Source organism: Mus pahari, chromosome 8 (assembly GCF_900095145.1).
Source record: "Mus pahari chromosome 8, PAHARI_EIJ_v1.1, whole genome shotgun sequence".
Taxonomy (NCBI): Eukaryota; Metazoa; Chordata; class Mammalia; order Rodentia; family Muridae; genus Mus; species Mus pahari.
This window is the reverse complement of record NC_034597.1, coordinates 44,910,501-44,934,634: the sequence shown is the minus strand read 5'-3', so window position 1 is coordinate 44,934,634 and position 24,134 is coordinate 44,910,501. Positions and strand designations below refer to the sequence as shown.

The following is a 24,134-nucleotide window of genomic DNA, read 5'->3' as shown; positions in this document are numbered from 1 at the left end:
TATACAGAGAAACCCTGTCTCGAAAAACCAAAAAATAAAAATAAAAAAAATAAAAAAATAAAAAAGAAAGAAAGAAAGAAAGTTGAAGGCAGGAGTGCAGAGGCCATGGAAAAGTGCTACTTACTGGCTTGCTTCCCATGGCTTGCTCAGCCTGCTTTCTTGTACACTCCATGAACACTTGTCCAAGGGTGGCACTGCCCTCTGTGGGATGGATCCACCCACATCAGTCACTAGTTAAGAAAATACACCACAGGCTTGCCCATAGGCCAATATGGTGGGAGCATTTTCTCAAATGAGATTTTGACTAACAAATAACCATAGTTTGTGTCAAGTTGACAGAAAACTAGCCAGCACACCTAGAAACTGGTTTTGAATTTGAATGAACTTAAGGGAAGGGAAAGAAAACTTAACTAGATGGCCCAACCTTTCCTGTCTGGTGAAACTGGTACTGCAAAATCTTGCATCCATTTTCCTGTGTCTCTGAATATCTAACTTCTTGTTTGACTTCTGTGTATATATTTATAGCACAGAAAGGTGATCACAAATCAGGACACTATTCACAACAGTTGTTTAAGATTGCTTTTATACATTGACTAACCTGCATAAAGGGTGATACTATAGGCCATGATAGTGTATGCTTGTAATCCCAAAACTTGGGAGGCAGAGACAGGAGACCTGCCGCAAGTTAAGGTCAGGCCAGGCTATATTACAGTGAATTCAAGATTATCCTCAGCTACTTATAGAAACTCTGACTCAGAAAAACTTACATTATTTACTTCAGTGACCTAGCATTGAGTATTTTGAACAAGAAATTTCAATTTTCATTAAATTTCATTTAAAATGCTAATGCCTTGGATTTTGCAATTTTTCTTTGTGCTTTAATAGGTAATATTAAATATTTTGAAAGAAATGAAATGCTGACTTGGGAAGTTTACATGAAAATAATTTTAGGGGTTGAGGAGATTGATGGCTCAATAAAAGCTCTGGCTCTTTTTAGCATGGATTTCTATGGAGTTGTCATGTACACACTGTTAAGACAGACTTGACCAAGTTCTCCAGCTGCAACAAGAGGATCTGGTTTCAAATCCACCATAAATGTACAAAGCAAGGCATGGCCACACACGCCTGTAATCCTGTCACTGACTCCCCATGTAGGAGTTCACTAAAACATGCTGGGGTCCAGCCTAAACACAGGATCAGAGTTCTCAACTGGAAGCAGGGATATCTGGAAGATGCATAATAAATATGCACAGACTACTTTTTTGGGTACAAACTGACAGGCAATTTTTCAAGGCTTAAAGTTTCTCTCTCTTCTCTCTCACTCTCTGCTCTCTTTCTCTTTCTCTCTCACTTGCTCAGAGTTTGAGGCTGCACACACTGCATTCTCCTGTGCACTCTGCTTTTCTTGAACTCCCACACTCATACACACCTCTATGTGTTCCCTTTTCACTCTCACACACACTCTTCACACACATCTCACATACACACCACATGCACTCTCCTTTCACACAAACACACACACATTCTCTCCTCATTCTTCACATTCTCTCCTCACTCACTCTTCACATGCTCTTCTCATGCTCTCTGCATTCACTCTCTCACTTGCTCTTCACATGCTCCCTACTCGCTCTTCACATTCACCTCACATTCTCCTCACTTGCTCTCTACTCACTCTCTTGCCTTTTTCTTGCCCCAGTCTTTTATTGATACTCCAAAAGCATGTTTAAAAAAAAAAAGACATTGTACAATCATTTCCAAATCAAATTCAAAAGAATAACTACGTCCCACAAAGAATCAAAAATTACAATTGTTCCCCAAAGTTTCAAGCTTCCCTATTCCCAGGCCTGTAGCCAAAGTAATAATAATTGCAAACTTATTATTTAAACTTTAACTTTGACTCATTATATGTCAGAGCTCAGAGCTCTGAGGCCAGCTACTTGCATTTTCTTGTGAAGCTCTAGTGATAAATGACATGGGCAAAGCTGCCATGCAATGGTCAGAAAGAGTCAAGTTAACCCTTAACTCAGTAGTTCCGCTAGCTTTCTGCTTCTGCACATTGCACACAATGACTCTACTAAAGGTCCCAGTCTTTTGACTTAGTTTTACTAATATAAGATTTTACATATTCTATACTTGCATACCCAGGAACCACTCTCAATGTTGTACAAATCTTATTTTATAATTTTAATAGTCTTTTTTTCTTTCTTGGGGTCCCAATGTTGGCTCTATTTCATTTTCTAATAGTTTCTTCATACTTTCTTTGCAAGCCAAGCATTAATCTGGAACTACCATTGTGCAGTTATTACATTGTGTCCAAGATGAGAACACATAGCATGCACCTGGGCCATTAGGACTGTGCTGTGTGTGCTATGCCTCAATTTTTAATTGTTTAAGAATCATTACATCAGGGAACATCTAGTTTCACAGAATTCGCCAGAGTAGAAGGAGAAAGAAGTAAGAAAGTCATAGAATAGAGTAATTATGGACACCAAGACCAATTGAAAAGCAGTCACGCACAAATGAAATCTATACAGCTGTTGTCCGGGGCTAACGATAGGAAAAATGGGAACAACTGTTTTTTACAAAAAGCTGCTGTGGGCTACTGAGATGTCTCTATCACAGCCTACTGCAGGCAGTCCCTTATTTCAGATGGTGGGTCCCCTGGAGGGATGTGTCTCCTGCTTCTCAGGGTCCCAGACACCATCCTTTTTTACAAGGAGCTGCTTCTGAGATGTCTCCATTCTGGCCTACTGCAAGCAGTCCCTGTCATTGTATGTTCCCAGCAAAAACACATCTGTATACATTCAACACACAGCAAGATTTAGTTTATGTCTTTGCCTAAGTCACTAATGAGAACCCACTATAGATGGAGTAGGGCAGAAAGATGACTGGAAAATGTGGGCTCTTTTGAATGAAGTCCAGATGAGCAGTTCAAGACTGTTGCAACTGCTTGTGGTGGGCACTGTGGGGAACAATGTAGGAAGGGAAAGGCCTTTAGGGGGTGCTACATCCACTCCAGTGAAGTCTGCTTGGTAGGCCTAAAAACCTGGAAGCAGTCACGAGGTAAAGAGTTTCACGGAAACTTAGCCTCCTGGAACCTTGGCATTCCCATAGCCCGTATACTCAAACCCTGTCCCCGTGTTAGTCTGGTGTATGGATCTGTGTGCTTTCTTGTATTATAGGTGCTTCTAAGTAATGATTCTACAAATACTTAAACAAGTTGAATTTTACTCCCTGGTCTTCACCAATGTCCTAGATAGTCCTTGAAGCCATCCCAGAGCTTGGAATTCAGTAATAATGTTACCTATTCAGTAACATTCAAATTCACTTCTAGTAGAGACAGTGAAACTAATTAGGCATTACAGTTTACTTGAATAGAGCTAGAAAAGCTCAGGGCTAGTCTACATAGTAATTACTGAGGACAATAGCCAAGTCTCACCCAAACACAGGAATACACAATGGCCTAGGAAATAGGTGGGTTGTAGTATTATTCATGAAAGGGTTAGTAGAATGGAATTTCCCTGGTGCAGGTTTTTCACTAGGTCCAGAGGAATAGTATAATCAGGTATTTACTAAAGGACCCCTGGTGATGGGTTTAACAATAGACTAGCATTGTATCAGAGCATTCACCTGCCTCCTGTGTTTAGCTGATCTTAATTAAGGGTTGTTCTTCTTGACTCCCACCATATTTTTATGTATGCATTTTCTTTGTTTTGTGTTAAGAACCAGTGTACCTTGATGGTTGTATTCACCTAACTTTCTTGTTTTTCTTCTGTATTATAAGACTTGTGCTTGCTTTGAGAAAATTCATCCAGATACAGCACTCCCTTGTGTGCGTGTCTGTTTGTCACCTTTTCTTCACCAACTCCATGCCCACCTATCCAAAACCTTAATTTCCCATGGATTGAGAGAGGCCGACTGTGGCAAGGGGGCATCAGCTGATAATGGGTACTTAACAGAAATTAAGAAAATCTAATTTGAAGGGAGAAAAAGGGTCTGAGCACATAGATTAAAGAAAGAGTACTCACTAGCAGATATAAGTCCTGAAGTCAAACCTCGCATCCCCTAAATGATTGAGAGAGAGAGAGAGAGAGAGAGAGAGAGAGAGAGAGAGAGAGAGAGAGAGAGAGAGAGAACCTGATAACCTGTGTGGCTTAAATAAAGCAATGCTCATTCACAGACCAGTCTCAAGGTCACATGGGAGACACTGCAGACCCTTTAGTTTAAATAGCAATATCTGTTTATTTGGCTCTCTTTGTAAAGTTTTTTTTTTGTTTGTTTGTTTTGTATTGTGTTTTTTTGTTTTGTTTTGTTTTTTAGCACGGATTTCTATAAAGTTCTCATTTACACATTGTTAAGACAGCCTTGACCAAGTTCTCCAGCCTCATGCACTTCTGTGAGTGAAACGGAATCCTTCTTTATCAAAAGAACCAGATCACTGAAGCCAAGAAATAAGGTAGAATATGATGGAGATAATGCAGTTTGAAAATAAGATGATTTTTAAATTGATCTGGGATTCTTTATTGAATTCAGGATAAGATTAATAATGTAAAGCAAATTTCTGATTTGCCTAATATTAACTCACAGCCAACTTCATGCCATCTTGCCCAATCCCTGTCCCAAATGATCCCTTTATCCTCTCCCCTGACGTGTGTGTGTGTGTGTGTGTGTGTGTGTGTGTGTGTGTTTATGTGTGTGTGTGTGCCCATACACTTACCTGTGGGTGTAGATGTGGAATCTAGAGGTTGACAAGGGGTGCCTCCTTCTATCACTTATTAATTTTGAGACAGGTTTTCTGAACTTTAAACTTGATGTGTGGGCTGATTTGTCAGTGAGCTCCAGTGATCACCTGTCTCTGCTCCCCAGGACTTGGATAACAGGTGCCTGTCATTTCTTCCTTATATAATGCCATCTCTGAGGCCAAATAAAAGTTAAGGACAAGTTCCTGATTATAGGGAATGCTCAGCCATCCTTCTGTCCTTCCCAGACTTGAATTTCAAAGCTTTGTGATCATGTACACGGGAGGATTTGTGTTTTGTAACTGTTTCAGATTATAATACTCTTAAATGAAAGAAGAATCCAAATTACAGAATGAAAATAGGCACATAGAAACTTTCAGAAAAATCATAATAATGACAAATTAAAAAGGACAATTCAACAAACAGAATTCAGAAAATTGTGTAATATTATTTATTTTATTGACATAATTTTATACTCATTTTTTTTGTGAGAACATACTCATAATATTTTCAATGTAGAGAAAAGAAAGATAACACAGTCTTTCTACTAGCATTATTAATTTGGAGGGGGTAAAATTATTTTTAATAATACTCTTTTAACTCAATATAGTTATAAACATCATTTTAATTTGTATGCAATATTAATAAGTATTACTGTATTTACCACTTTTGTACTATCTTCAATATTCAATTCACACATTCCACTTAGAGCTCATCTCGATTAAATTTAACAGTTTAGCTCCTCCATTGAACTGGCCCATTTCATGAGCTCAGTAGGTATTTCTTGCTATTGGCTGCCATATTGGCAATCGAGTTCTAAACAGTGGGAAACACTGTTGCACATTCTACCTTTGAGTAGAGAATTTCCATTCTACTTTTGGAGTCAGTGGTTGGAAGACATCAATTAATACACAGAAAAATTCCCATGCTAAGTTCATATTCATTATATTAACTGAGTAGTTTGATTTTGTTTTTTTTTACTTATTCACTTTATAGTCTGCTCACTGTCACCCTTCTGGTCACTCCTCCCCCAATCCTTCCCCATCCCCATCCCCCTTTCCTCTGAGCAGGTGACACCTCCCCTGGGTATCCCCACAACCCTGGCACTTCAAGTCAGGCTAGGTGCTTCCTCTCCCATTGAGGTCAGACAAGGCATCCTAGTAGGAGAACGTATCCCACAGACAGGAAACAGCTTTTGGGATAGCCCCTGCTAAGTTGTTTGGGACTCACAAGAAGACCCAAGCACACATCTGCTGCATATGTGCAGGGAGGCGTAGGTCCAGCTCATGAGTGTTCTTTGGTTGGTTGTTCAATCTCTGAGATCCCAAAGGGTCCAGGTTAATTGTTGGTCTTTCTGTGGAGTTCCTATCCCCTTCTGTGCTGTAATCCTTCCTTCTATTCTTCTTTTTTAAAAATTTTTTATTTTTCTTATATATTTACTTTATTTACATTTCAAATGTCCTCTTTCCTGGTTTCCCCTCTGAACACCTCCTATCCCTTCCCCCTACCCCTGCCCACCAACCTACCCACTCCTGCTTTCTGGCCCAGGCATTCCCCTATACTGGGGCATAGAGCCTTCACAGGACCAAGGGCCTCTTCTCCCATTGATGACCAACTAGGCCATCCTCTGCTACATATGCAGCTAGAGCCATGAGTCCCACCATGTGTACTCTTTGTTTGGTGGTTTAGTCCCTAAGAGCTCTGGAGGTGCTAGTTAGTTCATATGTTGTTCCTCCTATGGGGATGCAAACCCCTTCAGCTCCTTGGGTCCTTTCTCTAGCTCCTTCATTGGGGACCCTGTGCTCAGTCCAATGGATGGTTGTGAGCATCCACTTCTGTCGTCAGGCACTGGCAGAGCCTCTCAGGAGACAGCTCTATCAGGCTCCTGTCAGCGTACCATAGAAAACATTGACACTACAATCAAAGAAAGCCCCTATTCTTCTTTAAAAGTCCCCAAGCTCCATCTCCTGTTTGGCTGTGGGTGTCTTCATCTGTCTGAGTCAATTGCTGTGTGGAGCCTCTCAGAGGACAGCCAGCTAGACTCCTGTCTGTATGATTCAGGCTCAGCACGTAGGAGAAGTGGCAGGGAACTCCCCCTGGGATAATACTGCTCCACAACATTTTTATTCATGTTGTATTATGATAACATTATGTGTTATTTTAGAGATATAGTTACATTGGGGAAATGTATATAAAACATTTTATTACATTTCAAGTATTCTAATTCTGTCATGAACACTCATCAATCACTTCATTAACTTTGTATGTTTCCCACTGTTGTGTAACATATCACTACAAATTTAGGAACTTAAAAAACCATCTGTTTATTGCACTGAAATTTTGTAGGTCAGAAGTGTGGCAAAAACTGAACTAGGTCTCACAAAGCTGCAGTGTTCTCAGGACTGGCAAATTTAGTGTTGGACAATCACATAGGTGTTCATCTTTGGGGAAGACTGATTCTTGCCTTCCCAGCAGTCATGAATTGCCTTTAGCTCTTCCTCTAGGAGTGGGATCTCATGAGCATTACCCCCATCTATGCTGACACTGTCAGTGGATGTCATTGTTCTAGAATAGTTTAGTCAACCATATTATTGAGAAGTCATGGGTGAAGATTAGTTATCTTACATGGTTATCTTTTTTTGTTTGTTTGTTTGTTTAGAGATAGGGTTTCTCTGTATAGCCCTGGCTGTCCTGGAACTCACTTTGTAGACCAGGCTGGCCTGGAACTCAGAAATCCGCCTGCCTCTGCCTCCCAAGTGCTGGGATTAAAGGCGTGCACCACCATGCCCGGCTTACATGGTTATCTTACATATAATCTCTCAGCAGATGCTCTGTTACATGTGCTCTTACCATCCTCCTAGGCCCTTTTCCATGATGTTGGTTGAGCATCAGGTGGAGGATTTGTGCCATAGATTCATCAACTGGGTTGGAAACATCACAGTCAGTTGTCCTTTTTATCTTGTCCAAGTGTGGATTTCTGCAGTGGTCTCCATCATTTGCAAAATGAAGCTTCTTTGATGAAAGGTGAAAGATACACTTATCTGTGGGCATAAGGACAAATATTAAGAATGCAATTAAAGATTATACTGGTTTGCTCTTCTGGGCTCTATGTAACTAACCACTGGTAGCTGCTAGGCTTACAGTTCCCGCCCACTGAGTGAGTTATAAACCCAATTAGATAGCTGGTACAGTTGGTTCCTGACCAGATGTTAAATGGCATTGTTGCACCTTTGTGGGGATATTTTGCCTTGCTGGTCATTGGTTTGTAGGCTTCACATTAGGATAGAACTGTTAATTACTTTTCTTCATTGGCAGCTTGAATAGCACCTTACTATGAAAGTCCTCAGGGAGAAATTTCTAGGCCATCTCCAGCTTGAATTCTTCAGGTTCTGTGTTTGAAGTGCATGGTGTCTTCAGTCATAGGGACTTACCTTTAAATAGCCTATATTGTTTTGGATTCTCTTACCTACAACTTGGAAGGGGGTTTCTTATACCTAGTACATGGAATTTTGTTAGATAATATATAACTTTAGAAGGTAGAATTATCACCCTAAGTGGTATAACTTCATTTAAATTATAAATACATATACAGACATATACATATTATATGTTATTTTAGATAGGCATAAAATAGTATGATTCCTTTACTTGTTTTGGTTTTCCAAACACACATAAGTCAATAAACATGACAAATCATATAAGTGGACTTAAAGACAAACACTGCATGATCATCTCAATACATGTAGAAGAAAATTTTGAAAAAAATCCAACATACCTTTATAATAGAAGTTGTAGAGGGTAAGATTGGAAGGGACACACCTCTATACAGTAAATTCCCCTCATGAGTAACTGTCCTCTGAGATAATCAGTTGACACTTTGGGGCATTTTATTGTGTCTTCTTGTACAATCCCAGCTGTATTCGTTGACTTTTCATAGTCTCCACATATAGGTGCAGAATAGAGCACAATATTTTTGCTTGACTATCCAGCTGCTCCCTGACACCTGGCAACTCAATACATGACATAGGTCAGAGAATAGGACTACCCAGAGCATGGGCTCCATCTATGTGGCAATGGGAAAGCCTTCCTCCTGTTGGGAAAATGCTTTCCAAAGGTACCTTATTTGAAGAAGGAACATGCACGTTCCTGTATATAACCCCTCACCTATGCTCTGTAAGGAAGCCCAATAGATTCATTGGTTCCTGAGAATAAACTTTGGTGGAATCTTACCTCAATTTGTTGTTGGGACCTGAAAAGAAGAATAGATGTTGCTATCCAGGAGAAGGGATTTTAGCAACAAGGATGTATATTGAGAATCAGGAATGAGATGGGGCTATTCACGATCACCATTTCTTTTCAATATAGCTCTTGAAGCACTAGCCAGCACAATAAGACAAGAGAAGGAAATAAGTGGATACAAATAGAAAAAGGAGGTCAAGTTATCTCTATGTGCAGATGATGATGATGATGATGTGATATTATATATAAGATATCCCAAAAATTCTACCAGAAAACTTCTAGAAGTAATCAAAATTTTGGTATGTGGCAGCTTACAGAATCACCTTACAAAAATCAATGGCCTTTCTGTACACCACACACACACACACACACACACACACACATGCAAACACACACACACACACACACACAGAGAGAGAGAGAGAGAGAGAGATCATGATCATGACAAACACAGTAGCTTCAAATAAAATGAGCTATATGGAAATAAGCCTAACCCTGGAGATTAAAGACTTTGCAGTCAATCCTTTAAATTCACGAAGAAAGAGATTGAAGAAGTCCTTAGAAAATGGGAAAAAATCTCATTCTCATAGATTGGGAGAATCAAAATTGTCAATTTCAACCAAAAGCAATTTACAGATTCAAAGAAAACTTAAGGGGACACATGCTGCAGACGACCTCCTTTCTGGGGTCTCCTATCTGCGTGGAATGGGTCTCTGGTTGCAGGGAGCAAGGATTCAGCGAATGACAAACAGACCGACACAAGAGAGCGTGTAATATCTGAATGTCATTTGTCAAAACGAGCATCAGACTATTTATACAGAAGAAAATAGGGAAGTTACATAAAACAGAGAAATGCAAACATGGAAAGACTGTCAGGAACCAACTGGGATAAAATTCAATGTTAACAGCTGGGATCAAAAACAGCTCCACCTAAAGTCAGCTTAAACTTAGAAGCCAGAGGCAAGGGCTTCATGCCCTTGCCATAGTTCCTATAGTCTACCTTCCCCCTAGGCCATTGTAAATACTTGTGTATGGGTGTAACTCAGCTATCTATAGTTCTAAGTACCTACTCTAAGTATCCTCTTCAAATCACAAACTTCCTTCTTCCTAGAGAATGGTAAATTCCTGTGTAGGGCAGTGACTTAGCTATCCATGCCCAGGATCGGCTCAAGGACTGACTGCCTAGAATCTAACTTAGCTATATGTCAAAGTCAAACCTGAGGAGCACTTATAATAAAGCAATATTAAGGGAAAGCACACGGATCTGTTTACCAACTAAAGCAAGGACATTGGAGCATTCATTATACAGGATACTACGATTCCAGGAGAATAAGTTTCCGTGAACTTTTTGCCTTGGGACAGCGCCCAGGTTTTTGGGGCCTGTCACGCTTGTCACTACTGGAGTGTATGTAGCAGGCACACCCTCATATAAGCAGGGGGAGGGAGGTGGGGTGGGGGTGTACAGAGGGGAAACTAGGAAAGGGGATAACATTTAAAATGTAAATTAACAAAATATCCAATACAAAAAAATTCTCATCATGGTCTTCATAAGAATAGAAAAAATAATCTTAAAACTCACATGGATCCACAAAAGTCCTTGAATAGTCAAAGAAATTCTGAGAAACAAAGAAACACATTGCTTAACGGGTTGCCGTTCCAGATTTCAGAATATACTACAGAGGCATAGTAATAAAAACAGTATGATGCAGAAAAGGGAGAGATTAGAGATACCAGGGATCTATGTGGAGGAGGATGTGGGAAGACTGAAAGTGGGTTTGTGCCTTCTTTTATTGTAACTTATTGTGCTGTCTTGATAATGCTGGGTGCCCACTTTTTTATTAAGGGAAATTGAGAAGCGAATCTGGGGGAGAGAGGAGATGTGGGGGGAATTGAGAGGAGTGGAGGGAGAGAAAATTGCAGCAAGCATGTAATGTATGAGAGAAGAATAAATAAAAAACTAAAATCACCTTAGATGTTAAAAATTGAGGAAAGGGAATAATAATAATAATAAATGGGTGAGTTAGGTCAAATCACATTATATGATGGTATAGAACATAATAATGAAAGTCCTTACTTTCTATTATTAATATGTGTTAATAATATATGTTAATCAAAGGAAATATATATATTACCATATAAAGATTTCAAACTTCAAATTTCATGCTAACACACCTGTGATTAAAAATAAGAGTGTTCATATGGATGTCCCCACTCCTCACCCCACACACGGGGGTGGAGAGGAGGTATGGGATGTGGAACAGTTGGAGGGTGGATTCGGGGGGGAATAAAAAAATTAATTAAAAAAGAAAAAAAATCTGAAAAATGAACTACAAAATTAAAAAAAAAAACAGTGTTGATGAACCTTGGAATTTATTAATAGTATTAATGCTTGATACAAAACAGAGCTGTAATCACTGAGTTTGGGGATATGTATTGGGTATGCATTAGTATCAAAATGTTTAGGAGGAAGGATGGAGAGCTAAACTCTGAATATCCTCATTGCTCCCAGCACGTTTCTCAGTGCATCACTCAGCTGAACTCATGAGGCCAGTGCTAAGAACACAGGCTAATGTTGACTGTTGACTCAGAACACTGCAATTGCTGTACCATTGGGCTTCCTCAGGACATGACTCAGCATTTATCTTACTGCTCCATGTACATGTGGACAACCGTTTTCTCTTCTGACAGGTATCCGTATCTTTATACTGTTTTTCCCATACAGCAGAAAAAATGTAGAATATTGATATGTTTTAGCTTAATTTTCTGTTAAAACATGGGGTAGGTCAAAATCCTGGTCTCTTCCTTTCTTGTTCAGAATTACCAGCGAATTCAAGTGTGATAACTCAAGGTGAGAGACTACAGCAGACACATCCTTAGGTTCAAGGTCAGATGATGGTAGAGAATTGCCACAGAGGAAGGACTTCCTGGACATAGGATTTCTTTTCTTTTTTTTTTTTTTTTTGGTTTTTCAAGACAGGGTTTCTCTGTGTAGCCCTGGCTGTCCTGGAACTCACTTTGTAGACCAGGCTGGCCTTGAACTCAGAAATCTGCCTGCCTCTGCCTCCCGAGTGCTGGGATTAAAGGCGTGCGCCACCACGCCCGGCGGACATAGGATTTCTTAACTGCACTGCCTCCTCATGCAGTAGGCAGTGAGAACCTGGAAGGCTTGACACTCAGGACCTCACTGAGTCTTCTGAATCCCAGCCTCGTGAGAGCCTCATGAAGTGAAAGTTGGTGGGAGTTAGGCTGAGCGCTGCAACATGAACCAAGGGGATGCAGAGTCTCCCTTGTAAACGCTGAAGTGGATTCATACAGAAAAGATTTTATGTCTGTATTTGGGTCACAATTGAGTGCAAGAGAAACCCAAATTCTGTGGAAGTTTTCAAAGCTAGTTTTCTACTATGTCTTGGTGAAGATTAATCGCAAACAGGCTTTCCCTGGACATTTGCTGGAAGATTTTCCAATGTTCAGCTTTCGTGGCTGAGCACTCACTGAGTTTGTGGATCTCAGTGTTGGTTCTCTCAAACACTGTGTTCCACCTTACGCTTCTTCAAAGTAATTAACTCATGACCTTCCAGGTGTTGGAATTTAATGTGAGATTTGGTGTTGTTCTTGTGAAAGCCAAGGCGATAGTCCTGAGAGAAGACACACAACCCTTTCACAGGGCCACCTCCCCCAGCTCTCCCTCAGGCGTGGCTTGTGTGCAGCTTCCCCTGCAGTCTCCCTCACTGTGTCCCCACAGCACAGTAGTACAGGGCAGAGTCAGACAGCTGCACTGAGGACTTCTGCAGATGGAAGGAGCTGCTGCTCTTATGGAGAGAGGCGTGGAACCCTTGGTGCTCTGTCTTGGTATCTTCCAAGTTCTTCAGGAGTAGTTGAGGGGCTTTGTTGAGATGTTGAGCATACCATCAAAGCAGCATATCAGAATAAGAAGTCTAATAAGTGCAGTTCAGGATCAGAGGTGCCCCCCCCCACTGTGAGGGTTATGGAATTTCCATTGCTTAACTCTAGAAATAAATAAGATTGATTTGTTATAGGGAAAGGTGAATGAAGGTCATTTTGACTTTAGAAGAAAATGTTACTTACTGAACAGTAAGAGGATCACAATATGGGAGCAAATGATAGAGAACATTCTGGTCGAAGAAACTGATTCTTGATTCCTGCAATACATCCAGTCTTACGGGCTAGGCTCCAAAAATATTTTCTCGAAACTACTCTCTCATAGGCAAGAAAATTGTTCTATGTAACAGTCTCTCTCTCTCTCTCTCTCTCTCTCTCTCTCTCTCTCTCTGTGTGTGTGTGTGTGTGTGTGTGTGTGTGTGTGTCTAAAAAGGAAATATGTGTGTTTAACCTAGGATGCTCCAAATGCATATAAAAACCACATCTAGAACATCAGTGATCTCTGGTGGTTTCTAGGTCAACTGCACCAAAGCTTAGTCTACCATTATCTTTAATTCTACAGTAGACACTGTCAACAGGTGTCTCAAAACTCCTAATGGATGGCTGAAACAAAACTTAGTATATGCTGTTTTTATAAACACACATACACACAGAGACAGACAGACACACGGGGGGGGGCAGAGAGATGACTTATCTATATGATAGAATTAGAAGACACTTTAACTTTATACTTCATATTTTACTTCTTTTGCCTGCTGTTTTCTAAAAGAAACAATAGTTATGAAAAAATTAAGAGCCTTTCCATCGAAATGAGTAGAGTCATCTCTGTTAGTGACACTGTGTTCCTTTGGTGGAGGAAGTGAATCTAAATGGACCTGAACTTTGATTCTAGACCCTCTATATCTAAGAATTCACTTTCATCTATACTTAATCTAAAATATTCTAAAACTCATTGTATCTTTTGGAGACAGGTTTTCAGAGTGTTTAAAAATGTCCCACTGTAAATACAATACAGAAATATCTTCATCTTAAAGTTAGAAGAATATCCGTCTTTGTGGGCTCAGGTTTATGTGCAGACTGCAGGTGGCTGGGGAGCACTGTGCACTGACTGCGCAGAAGAACATGGCTGAGTCCTCAAGACGGGCAGCTGTGATGTTCAGAGAGAGATGTTTGTCTGTCTTGTTCAGTAGGACAGTGAGTCCTTGTTCTTCTTTTCTGCCCACATTTGAAAGAATACTCATAAGCAACTGGAGACCTGCTCCCGGCTCTTGCTTGTACCAGAAGAAGTAATAACTGTTAGGGTCTGTGTAGGTGCAGATGATAGCGGCGCTGTCTCCCTCCCGGACACTCAGGTGAGGAGGGCGTTGCTCCACCTGCTCTCCTCTGCTCACACCTGTGCAAAAGGAAAGAAACAGCAGAAGGCCATCAGGCTGCCATTCTCCAGACTTTGCTTTCCTTCCTACAGTGAGTTCAGGCAATCTAGAGAAGGCCAGCCTGCTCCACGGACTGATGATGAACACTGACAAACGCCCTGTTCCCCAAAAGCTCTCACTCACAGTTCAGCTGCAGCCAGAAGCTCAGGAGCAAAGGTCCAGTCACTGTCTTCATTGCTCTCCCTCCGGACTCTGGCCTCCAGCCAGACAAGATGCCTCTGTGATCAGCTCACCTCCTCTGTCCTCCACAGCACTGAGGCTACTTCAGCTGTCTGCACAGAGGACTGCTGACTGCAGGCTGCTCTTACAACAGGCAAGTAAAGTCTCTTTGTGAGTTTGCAGGAGCGGAGATGCTCTGCCCCCTTGTGGACAGCTTCTTCCAGCTGCCCCAGCTGCCCCAGTCCTCTTTATAACATTACTTTTTAAAAAATCTATTTAGTTTTTGCTTTTATTAAAAATTTGTCTTACAGTTATAGAATGCAGAGCTGAGAACTGATTGAATGTTGTCTACCTATAGCACGCAGTCTCATAGTTTTGCTATAATCTTAGAATAAATATTTCTGGAATGTTCCTGACATCTCATCCATTCTGTAGGGTATTCAGTACTGAACAAGAATATAAAACAATGAGATGGATCCCCCCGTAACAGATTTACATGTTCTCCTGCCTCCCCAACACCCCCATACGCACAGAAGACAATGGCTTACATGGGCGTTAGTCATCCAAGTTGTAAAAATTGGGAAGTTTCAGGAGCTGGGGTTGACCTGCCTAGAAAACTACTACAAAACTACGTTATCTCAGCCATTTCTTGGTATATAAAGAAAGAAATCCCCTATGGATAAATAGGTTTACCTGCATAATACTTGGTGACTTCAATGCTAACTCATCTTTTGATGGTAACTATGATCACCGTGCTATCCAAGTTCCACTCATCTCTGGGTATACCATCAATACAAAAATGATAAAAGGAAGGAAAGAAATTTAAGAATTAAAACACACTATGTGTCACACGGGCTTAACAGACACTTGCAGAACACTCCACCCTAGAGCTATGGAGTGTACCGGAGTGTACCGTATCCTCAAAGGCACACTGAACTTGTCCCCAAAACAGATTAGATTATCTAAGCACTAATAAATATAAAATAATTGAAATGATAGATTATATCTTATTAGATCATGGCAAAATACACTTAGAAACTTGTAGCAAGCAAAACTACGGACACTAACATAATTACATGACTATAGGGAAAAAATGCCAGTGATTCATTCATTGAAAAGGAAGCATGGGAGAACTTTAAAATTTCACAGAATTGAGTGATAAAATGAGAGCCTGCATTATCATCACCTTTGAGCTACATCAAAAGCTGTTCTCACATGACATGTTTGCTCAGCAGGTAAAGGCATTGGTTGTCATGCTTGATGGAGTGTGGGCAATGTGATTCTAAATAAAAACAGTAAGGCAGGAGGTATCACGATATCTGATCTCAAAGTAGATTACGGAGTCATAGGAACAAGAGCAACATTTTAGTGATGCAAAAGAGACAGGCAGACAAGTTAAATAGAACACAGAAATAAGGCAGCAGAACTACAGCCACACAAATTGACAAAGGTCACACTGACGAAATGACACCTTCAATAATGGTACTAAGAAAAACAGATGCCCGTATGTAAAAGAATAAAACTGGGTCTATTATCTAGTGCAAAATTAGTGCAAACTGGATGGAACATCTCAATATAAGACTAGACTCTGAGTAAAAGTGTTAGAGAAAAACATAGAGAAGCCATTTCAAGAACAGGCATAGGCAAGAACTTTTAAAAACACCCCAATAGTTGAGAAAATGATTCCAGGAATTAACAAAAATGGGAGATTGGCCAGGTGCCTTGGCCAGGAAAGGCTCACGCTGTATGAATCTGGTGACAAAGTTGATCTTCACAACCCAATTAAATGTGGAAGGGGAGCAATGGTGTCATAAGGTTGTGTGCTGTCCATGCAAGCATGCGCAGTTACCCTCTCCTATCACACACAATAATAGTAATGATAATAATAATAAACCAATGAGATCACATGGGAATAAAAAGTCTGTGTAGTAAAGGCAATGCTTAGTGTGAATAGGCAGTATCTTACATAGGATTACTTTGGTTGTGGTAATGCATCATGACCCAAAATATCTTAAGAATGAGAGGGTTTACTTCACCTTACAGCTTGTACTTCATCAATCAGAAAAGTCAGCAGAAATAAGGAACTCTACAAGGGAACCTGGAGGTAGGGACTTAACATAAAAGCCACGGAGGACTGCTGCTTGCTGGCTTGCTCACTATGGCCTGATTATCCTGACTTCTTGTAGTATCCAGGACCACCAAGTCAGGGGTGGCACTGTTGGAGTTCGTCAAAAGACCCTCACTCACAAAGACCACAGAGACCATCATTGCTGCAAACCGCATGAGGATTTTTATTGATCCAACAACATGTTGGGGACTCCCCTCTTAGCACACAGAGGAGAGACCCAGAACAAAGAAAGAACACACTTTTTATATCTTTGTAAGGGGCTGATTTGAGCAACAGGGTTCTCATTGGTGTAGCAAGCAACCCTTTCAGGCATTGGTTGGTTTGCACAGTGACTACCTCTGGCCTAGCGACTCACTTTGCTTGCCCCCATGGTGGGTTATTAGGATTTGGTCAGCTTTTAGCTATTAACGTCACTGCTATTAATGTCATAGGGAATCCTTGAAACAAGGTCAGGGTGGTTTGTGGTCTTTGTCAGAATTCAGTGTGGGGCGGGATAGAGGAATTTCTCTGGGAGCTGCTATCTTGTTACTGTTATTTCTCTGAGAACAGCTAATATTGTTTTGGTAGTTGCAAGCTTAATCATTTTGACTGCTAAAACTATGTTTTTACATTTGTTTAGTCAGCCAGCTTCCTTATCTGGCTCTGCACTTGGCCTGCTAGTACAGTTTGGAAAGTCCTTTTCAAAGGGGGAAGGCACTGGGTGGTTTTGAATTATTACAGCACCACCCACAAGGGTCTGAACTCTTCTATATCAATCTTTAATTAAGAAACTGTCTTAATTAGACATGTTAGATATGGCCTAAAGCTATATCTAATGAAGTAATTATTTTTCAATTGAGGTCTCCTCCTCTCAGATGATTCTAGGTCGTGTCAAGTTGACATAATGGTAGCCAACATGGGTAACATAGTGAATAGGAAAAGAATCTGACATCTCTATGCTAGACAGGCGATTCTATAATCTAAAAAGAACTCAAAACAGCATAACACCAAAACCTTCTCAATAATCTAATCAACAAATGGGTAAATGAACTGAATAGGGAATTTTCAAAAGAAAAAAATACAAATGACTAATAAGTTACAAGAGAAAAATTTCAGTATCAATTGCCATAAAGAAAATGTAACATAAAAACGTAAACTTCTATCTCTTGTCGAAGTGGTCATCATTAAGAGAATAAAATACTCCCGGGGATGCAGTGAATCATAAAACGCATTCACTATGAGAATGTAAACATAGTTATGAGATCACTATGGAGCTTCTCAAAGTCTTAAAGAGATGAAATCATATGATTAACTCATGTTCACAGCCAGAAGAATCTAAGTAATTTTGATACCCTTGCACATCTGTGCTGATTGAAGCACTGCTCACAAAAGCCAAGAGGGTGAATCTGTCTAAATGTCCATCATCAAGTGAATGCATAAATAAATATACATTACTGAATTTATTCTTCTGTAAAGAGGGAAATAACATTGTTTCAGGAAAATGGACTGAAGCAAGATAACCAGACCCAGAAAGGACACTAGCACTTGTTTCTAAAATTAAGATTTTAGAACTCTATCTATCTATCCATCCATCCAACCACCTACCCATCCCTTATCCACCACCCATCCATCATAATCTATCTATCTATCTATCTATCTATCTATCTATCTATCTATCTATCTATCTGAAGGTGTTTAAAACGAAAGAAAGGTGTAGAATGGATGTAGACAAAAATTTTGTTTCTCTTAAAGATCAGTGTGGTCTTTATATAAAGGAGAGAAGGGAGACCATTCTTTGATGGGTACTTTGTGGCAGTGTGTGTGTATGTATATATAATAAATGTTTGTGGGTAGTTTAGGCCATGAAACTAGAAAAGAAAGGATCATTAGAGAGAAAAAAATAAATCTTAGAGGGTGGTTGGGAAATGTAAAAAAAGAAGCAGAAAATAGTAGAGTACCTGCACACAAGTGAGGTGAATACAGACAGGGGCTTGTAGTGGGGAATCGCGGAGCTAATAGGAGAAGTGCCAGTGATGGGAGAAGAGGAGTGTGAAATCATCAACAGAATGAGTGAAAAACTCAACAAGCTCATTACATTGGGCATTGATTACTAAAATAATTAAAGTATTCAAGTTATAAGTAAGACTTGAAAAATCACTACCCTTCTCTTCCACATTTGGAGTATGCTGGAGCCTGATTTTCAAGGAAGGAAAATGAAAAGATTTAGACAAAGTCTTCCCAGGTGCTTGTGTTTGAGAAAACACTGACAGGAAGTGAGGTTTGTCACCAGGGTGGGATTTGATGGGATAGCACCATGGGCAAGCCAGGGACATCACACAGGTCCCAGAGGCAAGGGACTGGACACAGGTCCTAATACAGAAATGTGGCCCGTGTGTTTCTTTCCCTCTGGCTCCTCACACTTCACACGCAGCACAGGGCTGCAGAAGAGGCTTTCGGAGATGATCAGTTAATGATTTTTAAATTTGTCGACTTCCACTTTGTTAGGGTCAGTTGCCACCAATAATGTCATCATCACTGAGACACCTGACCACTCTTCTCTGGACCACTGTTTCTCCCTGTAAAATCTCTGCTCTTTAGGAGTTCTTGGTACTACACTCTGCTGACAACCATACTCAGAAACACTATTCAAAATTAGAGAAAGCTGTGTCCCAATCTTTAACATCAAATATGAGAAAAATAAGAACTGTCTTATAGAGATTTGGGCACCTGAATTAGATAGATTGTGAAATATGTATCGTCGTCTCTCATGCATATTGATAGTAACTAAAATATATCAGCTTCGTTTTTTTCTTAGAAAAACATTTCTTTCCCTCAATGTTCAGGTTCATGGCTTATTTCTGCTTAATCTTCTCTCCAGATGAGTTTGGTGATGAAAATAGTCATCATCGTCCCCTATCTTCTTAGGGTCATTTCTTTCTGGCTGCAGTAATGTACTTGTGATGCTCAGAACAGAAATGGCATATAAGAATGGAGCTTGATTTTCATTTCCTTGATGAAAACCCACACTGAATGTTTTTATACGCTTACTTATTGGGTGTCATTTGTGAAGTAGCTAAGCTTTACCATGGTTATTTCTTTTCTTACTGATTTTGTAAAATGTTTGTATTGCTCATTTCAGATACACACATCATAGAGACAGGCACCGTGGCTCTTGCCAGTGGTATTCAGGATGCTGAGGAAAGAGGACCACTTGAGGCAGTAATAGAGGTCAGATGGGGCAGCATGATAAAACTATCTCTAAAAATAAACTAAAGAACTATGCATTGCAAAACATAGTCTTTTAGTGCGTGAGTGAACTTTTCTCCTTTTGTTTGTTTGTTTGTTTTTAAGGAAGCATACAGCTATTACTCCGAACAATGTCAAGCTGGCAATCCTCCGCCTCAGCCTCACAAGTCATTAAAAACTACAGTCAGGTGCCACTGTGTTCAGCTTGAGGAAACTTTAATAAGGACAATTGAAAATGAATTTTAATTTCACAGAATGTTATCTTGAAAGTTTTATTCATTTTCTTTTGAGCTCTTTAAAAATGCTTTTCCTTGTTAACTTCTGTGGCTTCTGATAAAGTATCAAGCATGTTTCTCAGAGAAGAGAATATACATTTTACATGTGTTAACAAGAGTTTGTTGTTTGCATTTAGCGAGTCATCTAAGCATGCGTTTTCTTACCTTGTCTGCCTGGGATTCTGCCAAAATCAGGGAGGTGGACATACAGGACCCCTTAGTCCCACAGTTTCTTTTCTGGTCTTTAGTTTGGGAGGGCTTGTTAAAGTCACATTGAAATCTGAGATCATTATTGATTAGGGACCCAGGTGACATCTTATGTCACTTAGTGGTTATTTTGTTGAACAGAGAGCCGAAGCTCAGTGTGCTCATATTCACAAGGCTTACCCTCTGTGGCTGCGTATTGGCTCTCTTCAGCTCTCTGACTAACTTTTTTCTGAGGTCTACTCTCAGATATGAGACTTTCTGTGCCACGTTTACAGCTTTCATTTGCTTGGTGTGCTGTTATTCTTCTGACGGTCAGTTTCTGATGTTCTTGTTGAAGAGACATTTACTGGAGACACAGAGTTTGTTGACACTGCTGGCTAACCTGTGGCTTTTCTTTGGTGAGTTGAGACCACTTACTTTTAAAATTGTATTGAGATACTTGCTGTTTCCCATGGTTTTGTGGGTTACTATTTTGGTTGATTGGCCTATTGTTCTTTCCTTCCTTCCCTGCTTACACTGGGGGTTTCAAGGTTGGCTGTTTGCACATGATATACTCCAGAGTACTCCGCTCCTTCCCTGAGATGTATTCTATCCTGTGCTCTTTTGGATGCCACGGTCTTTCTTCTGTGCACATTACTCCCTTAAGGATTTCCTGGCTGTGCTGTCATGAATTTCCTTAATGTGTGCTTATCTTGAAATGTTCTTATTTCTCTATCATTTTAAAGAAGTAACTTTGCCAACTGTAGCAGTCCTGTGATGACGTGTCTCTCTGAACAGGAGATGAAGGCCTTGTGGGCACTGTGTTCCTGAGACTCAGCCAGGGTGTGTGCCTGGTCATATCTCATCAAGGTCTTCAATGCTCTGGAGATTGGATCTATATTTCTTTCTTTAGCTTTGGAGACTTTTTTTGTTACATTCTAATCCAGTATATTGTTTGTGTTCTCAGACTTTTATCTCAGCTCCCTTATCTGTCCCACGGAGTCCCAGGTTTGGTCTCTCTAATGTGTTCCAGAGATCTTGGAAATTTGGGGTATGCTCTTTAGTTTTCTTTCTTCCCATGTCTTTGATCCACTCTGTCCAATATTGTCTGTTAATGGTGCTTTCCACTGTGTTTAATTTAATTTCCCAGCATTTATATTTGGTTCATTTTCAGAGTCTCAATTTTCTTGCTGAGTTTTTCTTCATGTCTTTCAATTTCCCCTCCAAGTTTCACGCAATTTAACTTCCTTGTCTAGGTCCTGAATTGATTTTCTTGCTCTCTTTATCTGCTTATTTGAGTGCTATCTATTATCATTGATCTTTTTTTGTTGTTGTTCTTCAAAGCCAGAGTCTGATAACATTTTCTGACATTTCAGTTGTCTCCTTATCTCTGGTATCCACTACTGAGGAGTGGTGAGGAGCAGGGGGTGCTTTAGAGTCTCAACGTAAATTATCTAGACATAGATTTCCCTGCATTTCCTTCCCCATGTGGCTCTGCTTCAGGGTTGGGCATGAAATAGAAAAGCATAGGAAACTTGGAAGACAGGATTGATGCTTTTATGTTGTATATGACTGCAGATTTGGGCCCATGCCATTCTCTCAACTACACCCATAACAAGAATGTGCCAGGCTGGGACCCTCGGGTGCTTTCAGTTCTGTATGTGACATGCTGACAAATGGCCTGACTTCTTCTGAAGCCCTCAAATAAGAGAGACTGAGGAGGCGAGATTTGTCCTTGTTTCCAATTTTCTCATGGTTCTCACTGCACTTCCACAGGTCTCAGTTCACATAGGTGCTGCCCTTATGCATCTCTCCTTCCTACCTGATGAACTAGCTGGTGATCTTCAGTACCGCAGGCTCAGTGCCAGATGCAAAGACAAAGATTGGCAGGTATGCTCCAGTCACCCCCCGGCAATGTGATGGGTGAATTCCTTCTACTCTCTCACTACTTAGTCCCTGTTCCCAGACTACTTCACTCCTGATGGTAACTTTCAAAGGGAATGATGTTCTTTGTTATTCCAGACACCCAGTCTGAGGTATGCACTGTTACCACCTTGAAGAGAAAGTAACATTTTAAATTATTACGATGCAAGATTCCCAGCTGTAGAAAATACTGTTTGTTCTCTATGAGCTAATTTTTGCTAAACTATATTCAAGACAATGTATTATTTAAAAAGTTGCTTATGATAACTATTTCCAAATGTTATAGAAGGGTGCTTTACTTAGAAACATGTGTCTGGTACAGACTGCAGATGAGGCAGCCATCACTGGGACCTTCTTTCTTCTCTGGGATGTGCAGATGTGCTTCTCAACTGGGCTCCTGAGTTAGATGGTGCTTAAGGAGTGCCCATTTTTGTTAAGCTTATACTGTCACCTCAAACAGTATATACTGGATCCCAGAATGTACAGAAATAATTCATTGAATTTTCCAGCTGTGAGGCTAAAATGATTATACCTGTGAAGATGGTCTAAGCTCTGCTTTGTATCATATGAACAGCCCAGGGCAACTTCTTCCCCTTTCTTCCTGCTTGTGCTGGTTGGAGCTGAGTTCCTTTCTGTCCTTCATAGGGTCCTGTAGATTGATTCTACAGGGTAGAACATTGTTCTACAGGGTAGAACAGCCGATTGTGCGATGTGAATAAAATATTGTAGGAATTAAATTAGCTTGAGATTCAAAGACAAACCTAACTAAAGACATATTCTGCTTGCTTTTCTTCAATCCCTGTTCCCCCTCAGGCCTATGTGATTTGCAATATGCCTGGGCAATACTTCCTGCTTAATACCCTCAGCTATATGTGAAACATGCATACAAGAGAAATCCAAGACTACCAACACACAGAGAAGACTGTGGGGAGGCATTAGTCTCTCTGTAGGACACGTGTTTCTTACACTGCCTCAAGCAAGAAGTGGGCTTTGTTTGAACATAGGCTACCAGTTCCATGTACAGGGAGAAGAAGTATAGCTCACCACAGACTATTATTTGCGTCCTTGTCTTTCTTGGTAGTCAAAAGAGACAGTACTTTAAAGGGATTATGGGAAAACCCATGCTTCCATGCTTAGAGTCAAGCTGCTTTGCATACATGGGTGCTACTCTGTGGGATCATTTGGGGGACCCAAAGTCAAATTCATCACGAGCCATATGAGATCTTTAATGCACTTACAGATCATGGTTATATGTTTATGTCTCTACATCTATTGTCTAATGAAGGTCTATTTTTATTTAACTTTCTAAAGGAAGGCAAAGCTGATTTTCTTTAAACTATTGACACAGGATACATGGACCAACTCCAAATCAGAGAAGACCTGGGTTTCTAAATGAAGAACTGAGGGCTACCAAAAGGTAGATACATTTGAATGGAAAGTCACAGAGGTTATGAATTGTGGATAAGTTAGAGTTTTGAGGCTTGTGTTTCTGTAAAGTTTGTAACAACTCCCATGGTGTGACCCTACTTGAGATACTGCCTCATCTGAGGAAACCATATTGAGTCCTGTAGATTCTCAGTAAAGTCCTTTGCACTAACAGCAAGCACTTCCCGGCATCCACAATAATGTTCAGGTTTGCTTGCAGTATATGGGATGGATCCCTAAAAGTCTTGGAAAGATCAGGAATTCAAGGTCCATACCTAAACATAGTAAAAAGCAATATACAGCAAGCTAGTAGCCAACATTAAACTAAATGGAGAGAAACTTGAAGCAATCCCACTAAAATCATAAGGCTGCCCTCTCTCTCCCTATCAATTCAATATAGTACTTAAAGTTCTAGCTAGAGCAATTAGACAACAAAAGGGGGTCAAAGGGATACAAGTTGGAAAGGAAGAAGTCAAAATATCACTATTTGCAGATGATATGA

The 24,134-nt window shown here is 40.3% G+C and overlaps 1 gene segment (V, D, J or C); it reads right to left on the bottom strand.

Annotated features, from left to right (window-relative positions):
* LOC110325298 overlaps positions 1-24,134 on the bottom strand; it is a 525,591-nt gene that overhangs the window by 427,548 nt on the left and 73,909 nt on the right. Inside the window, 1 exon segment of the C gene segment in view lies at positions 4,138-4,153. Coding sequence covers positions 4,138-4,153 — 16 coding nt within the window.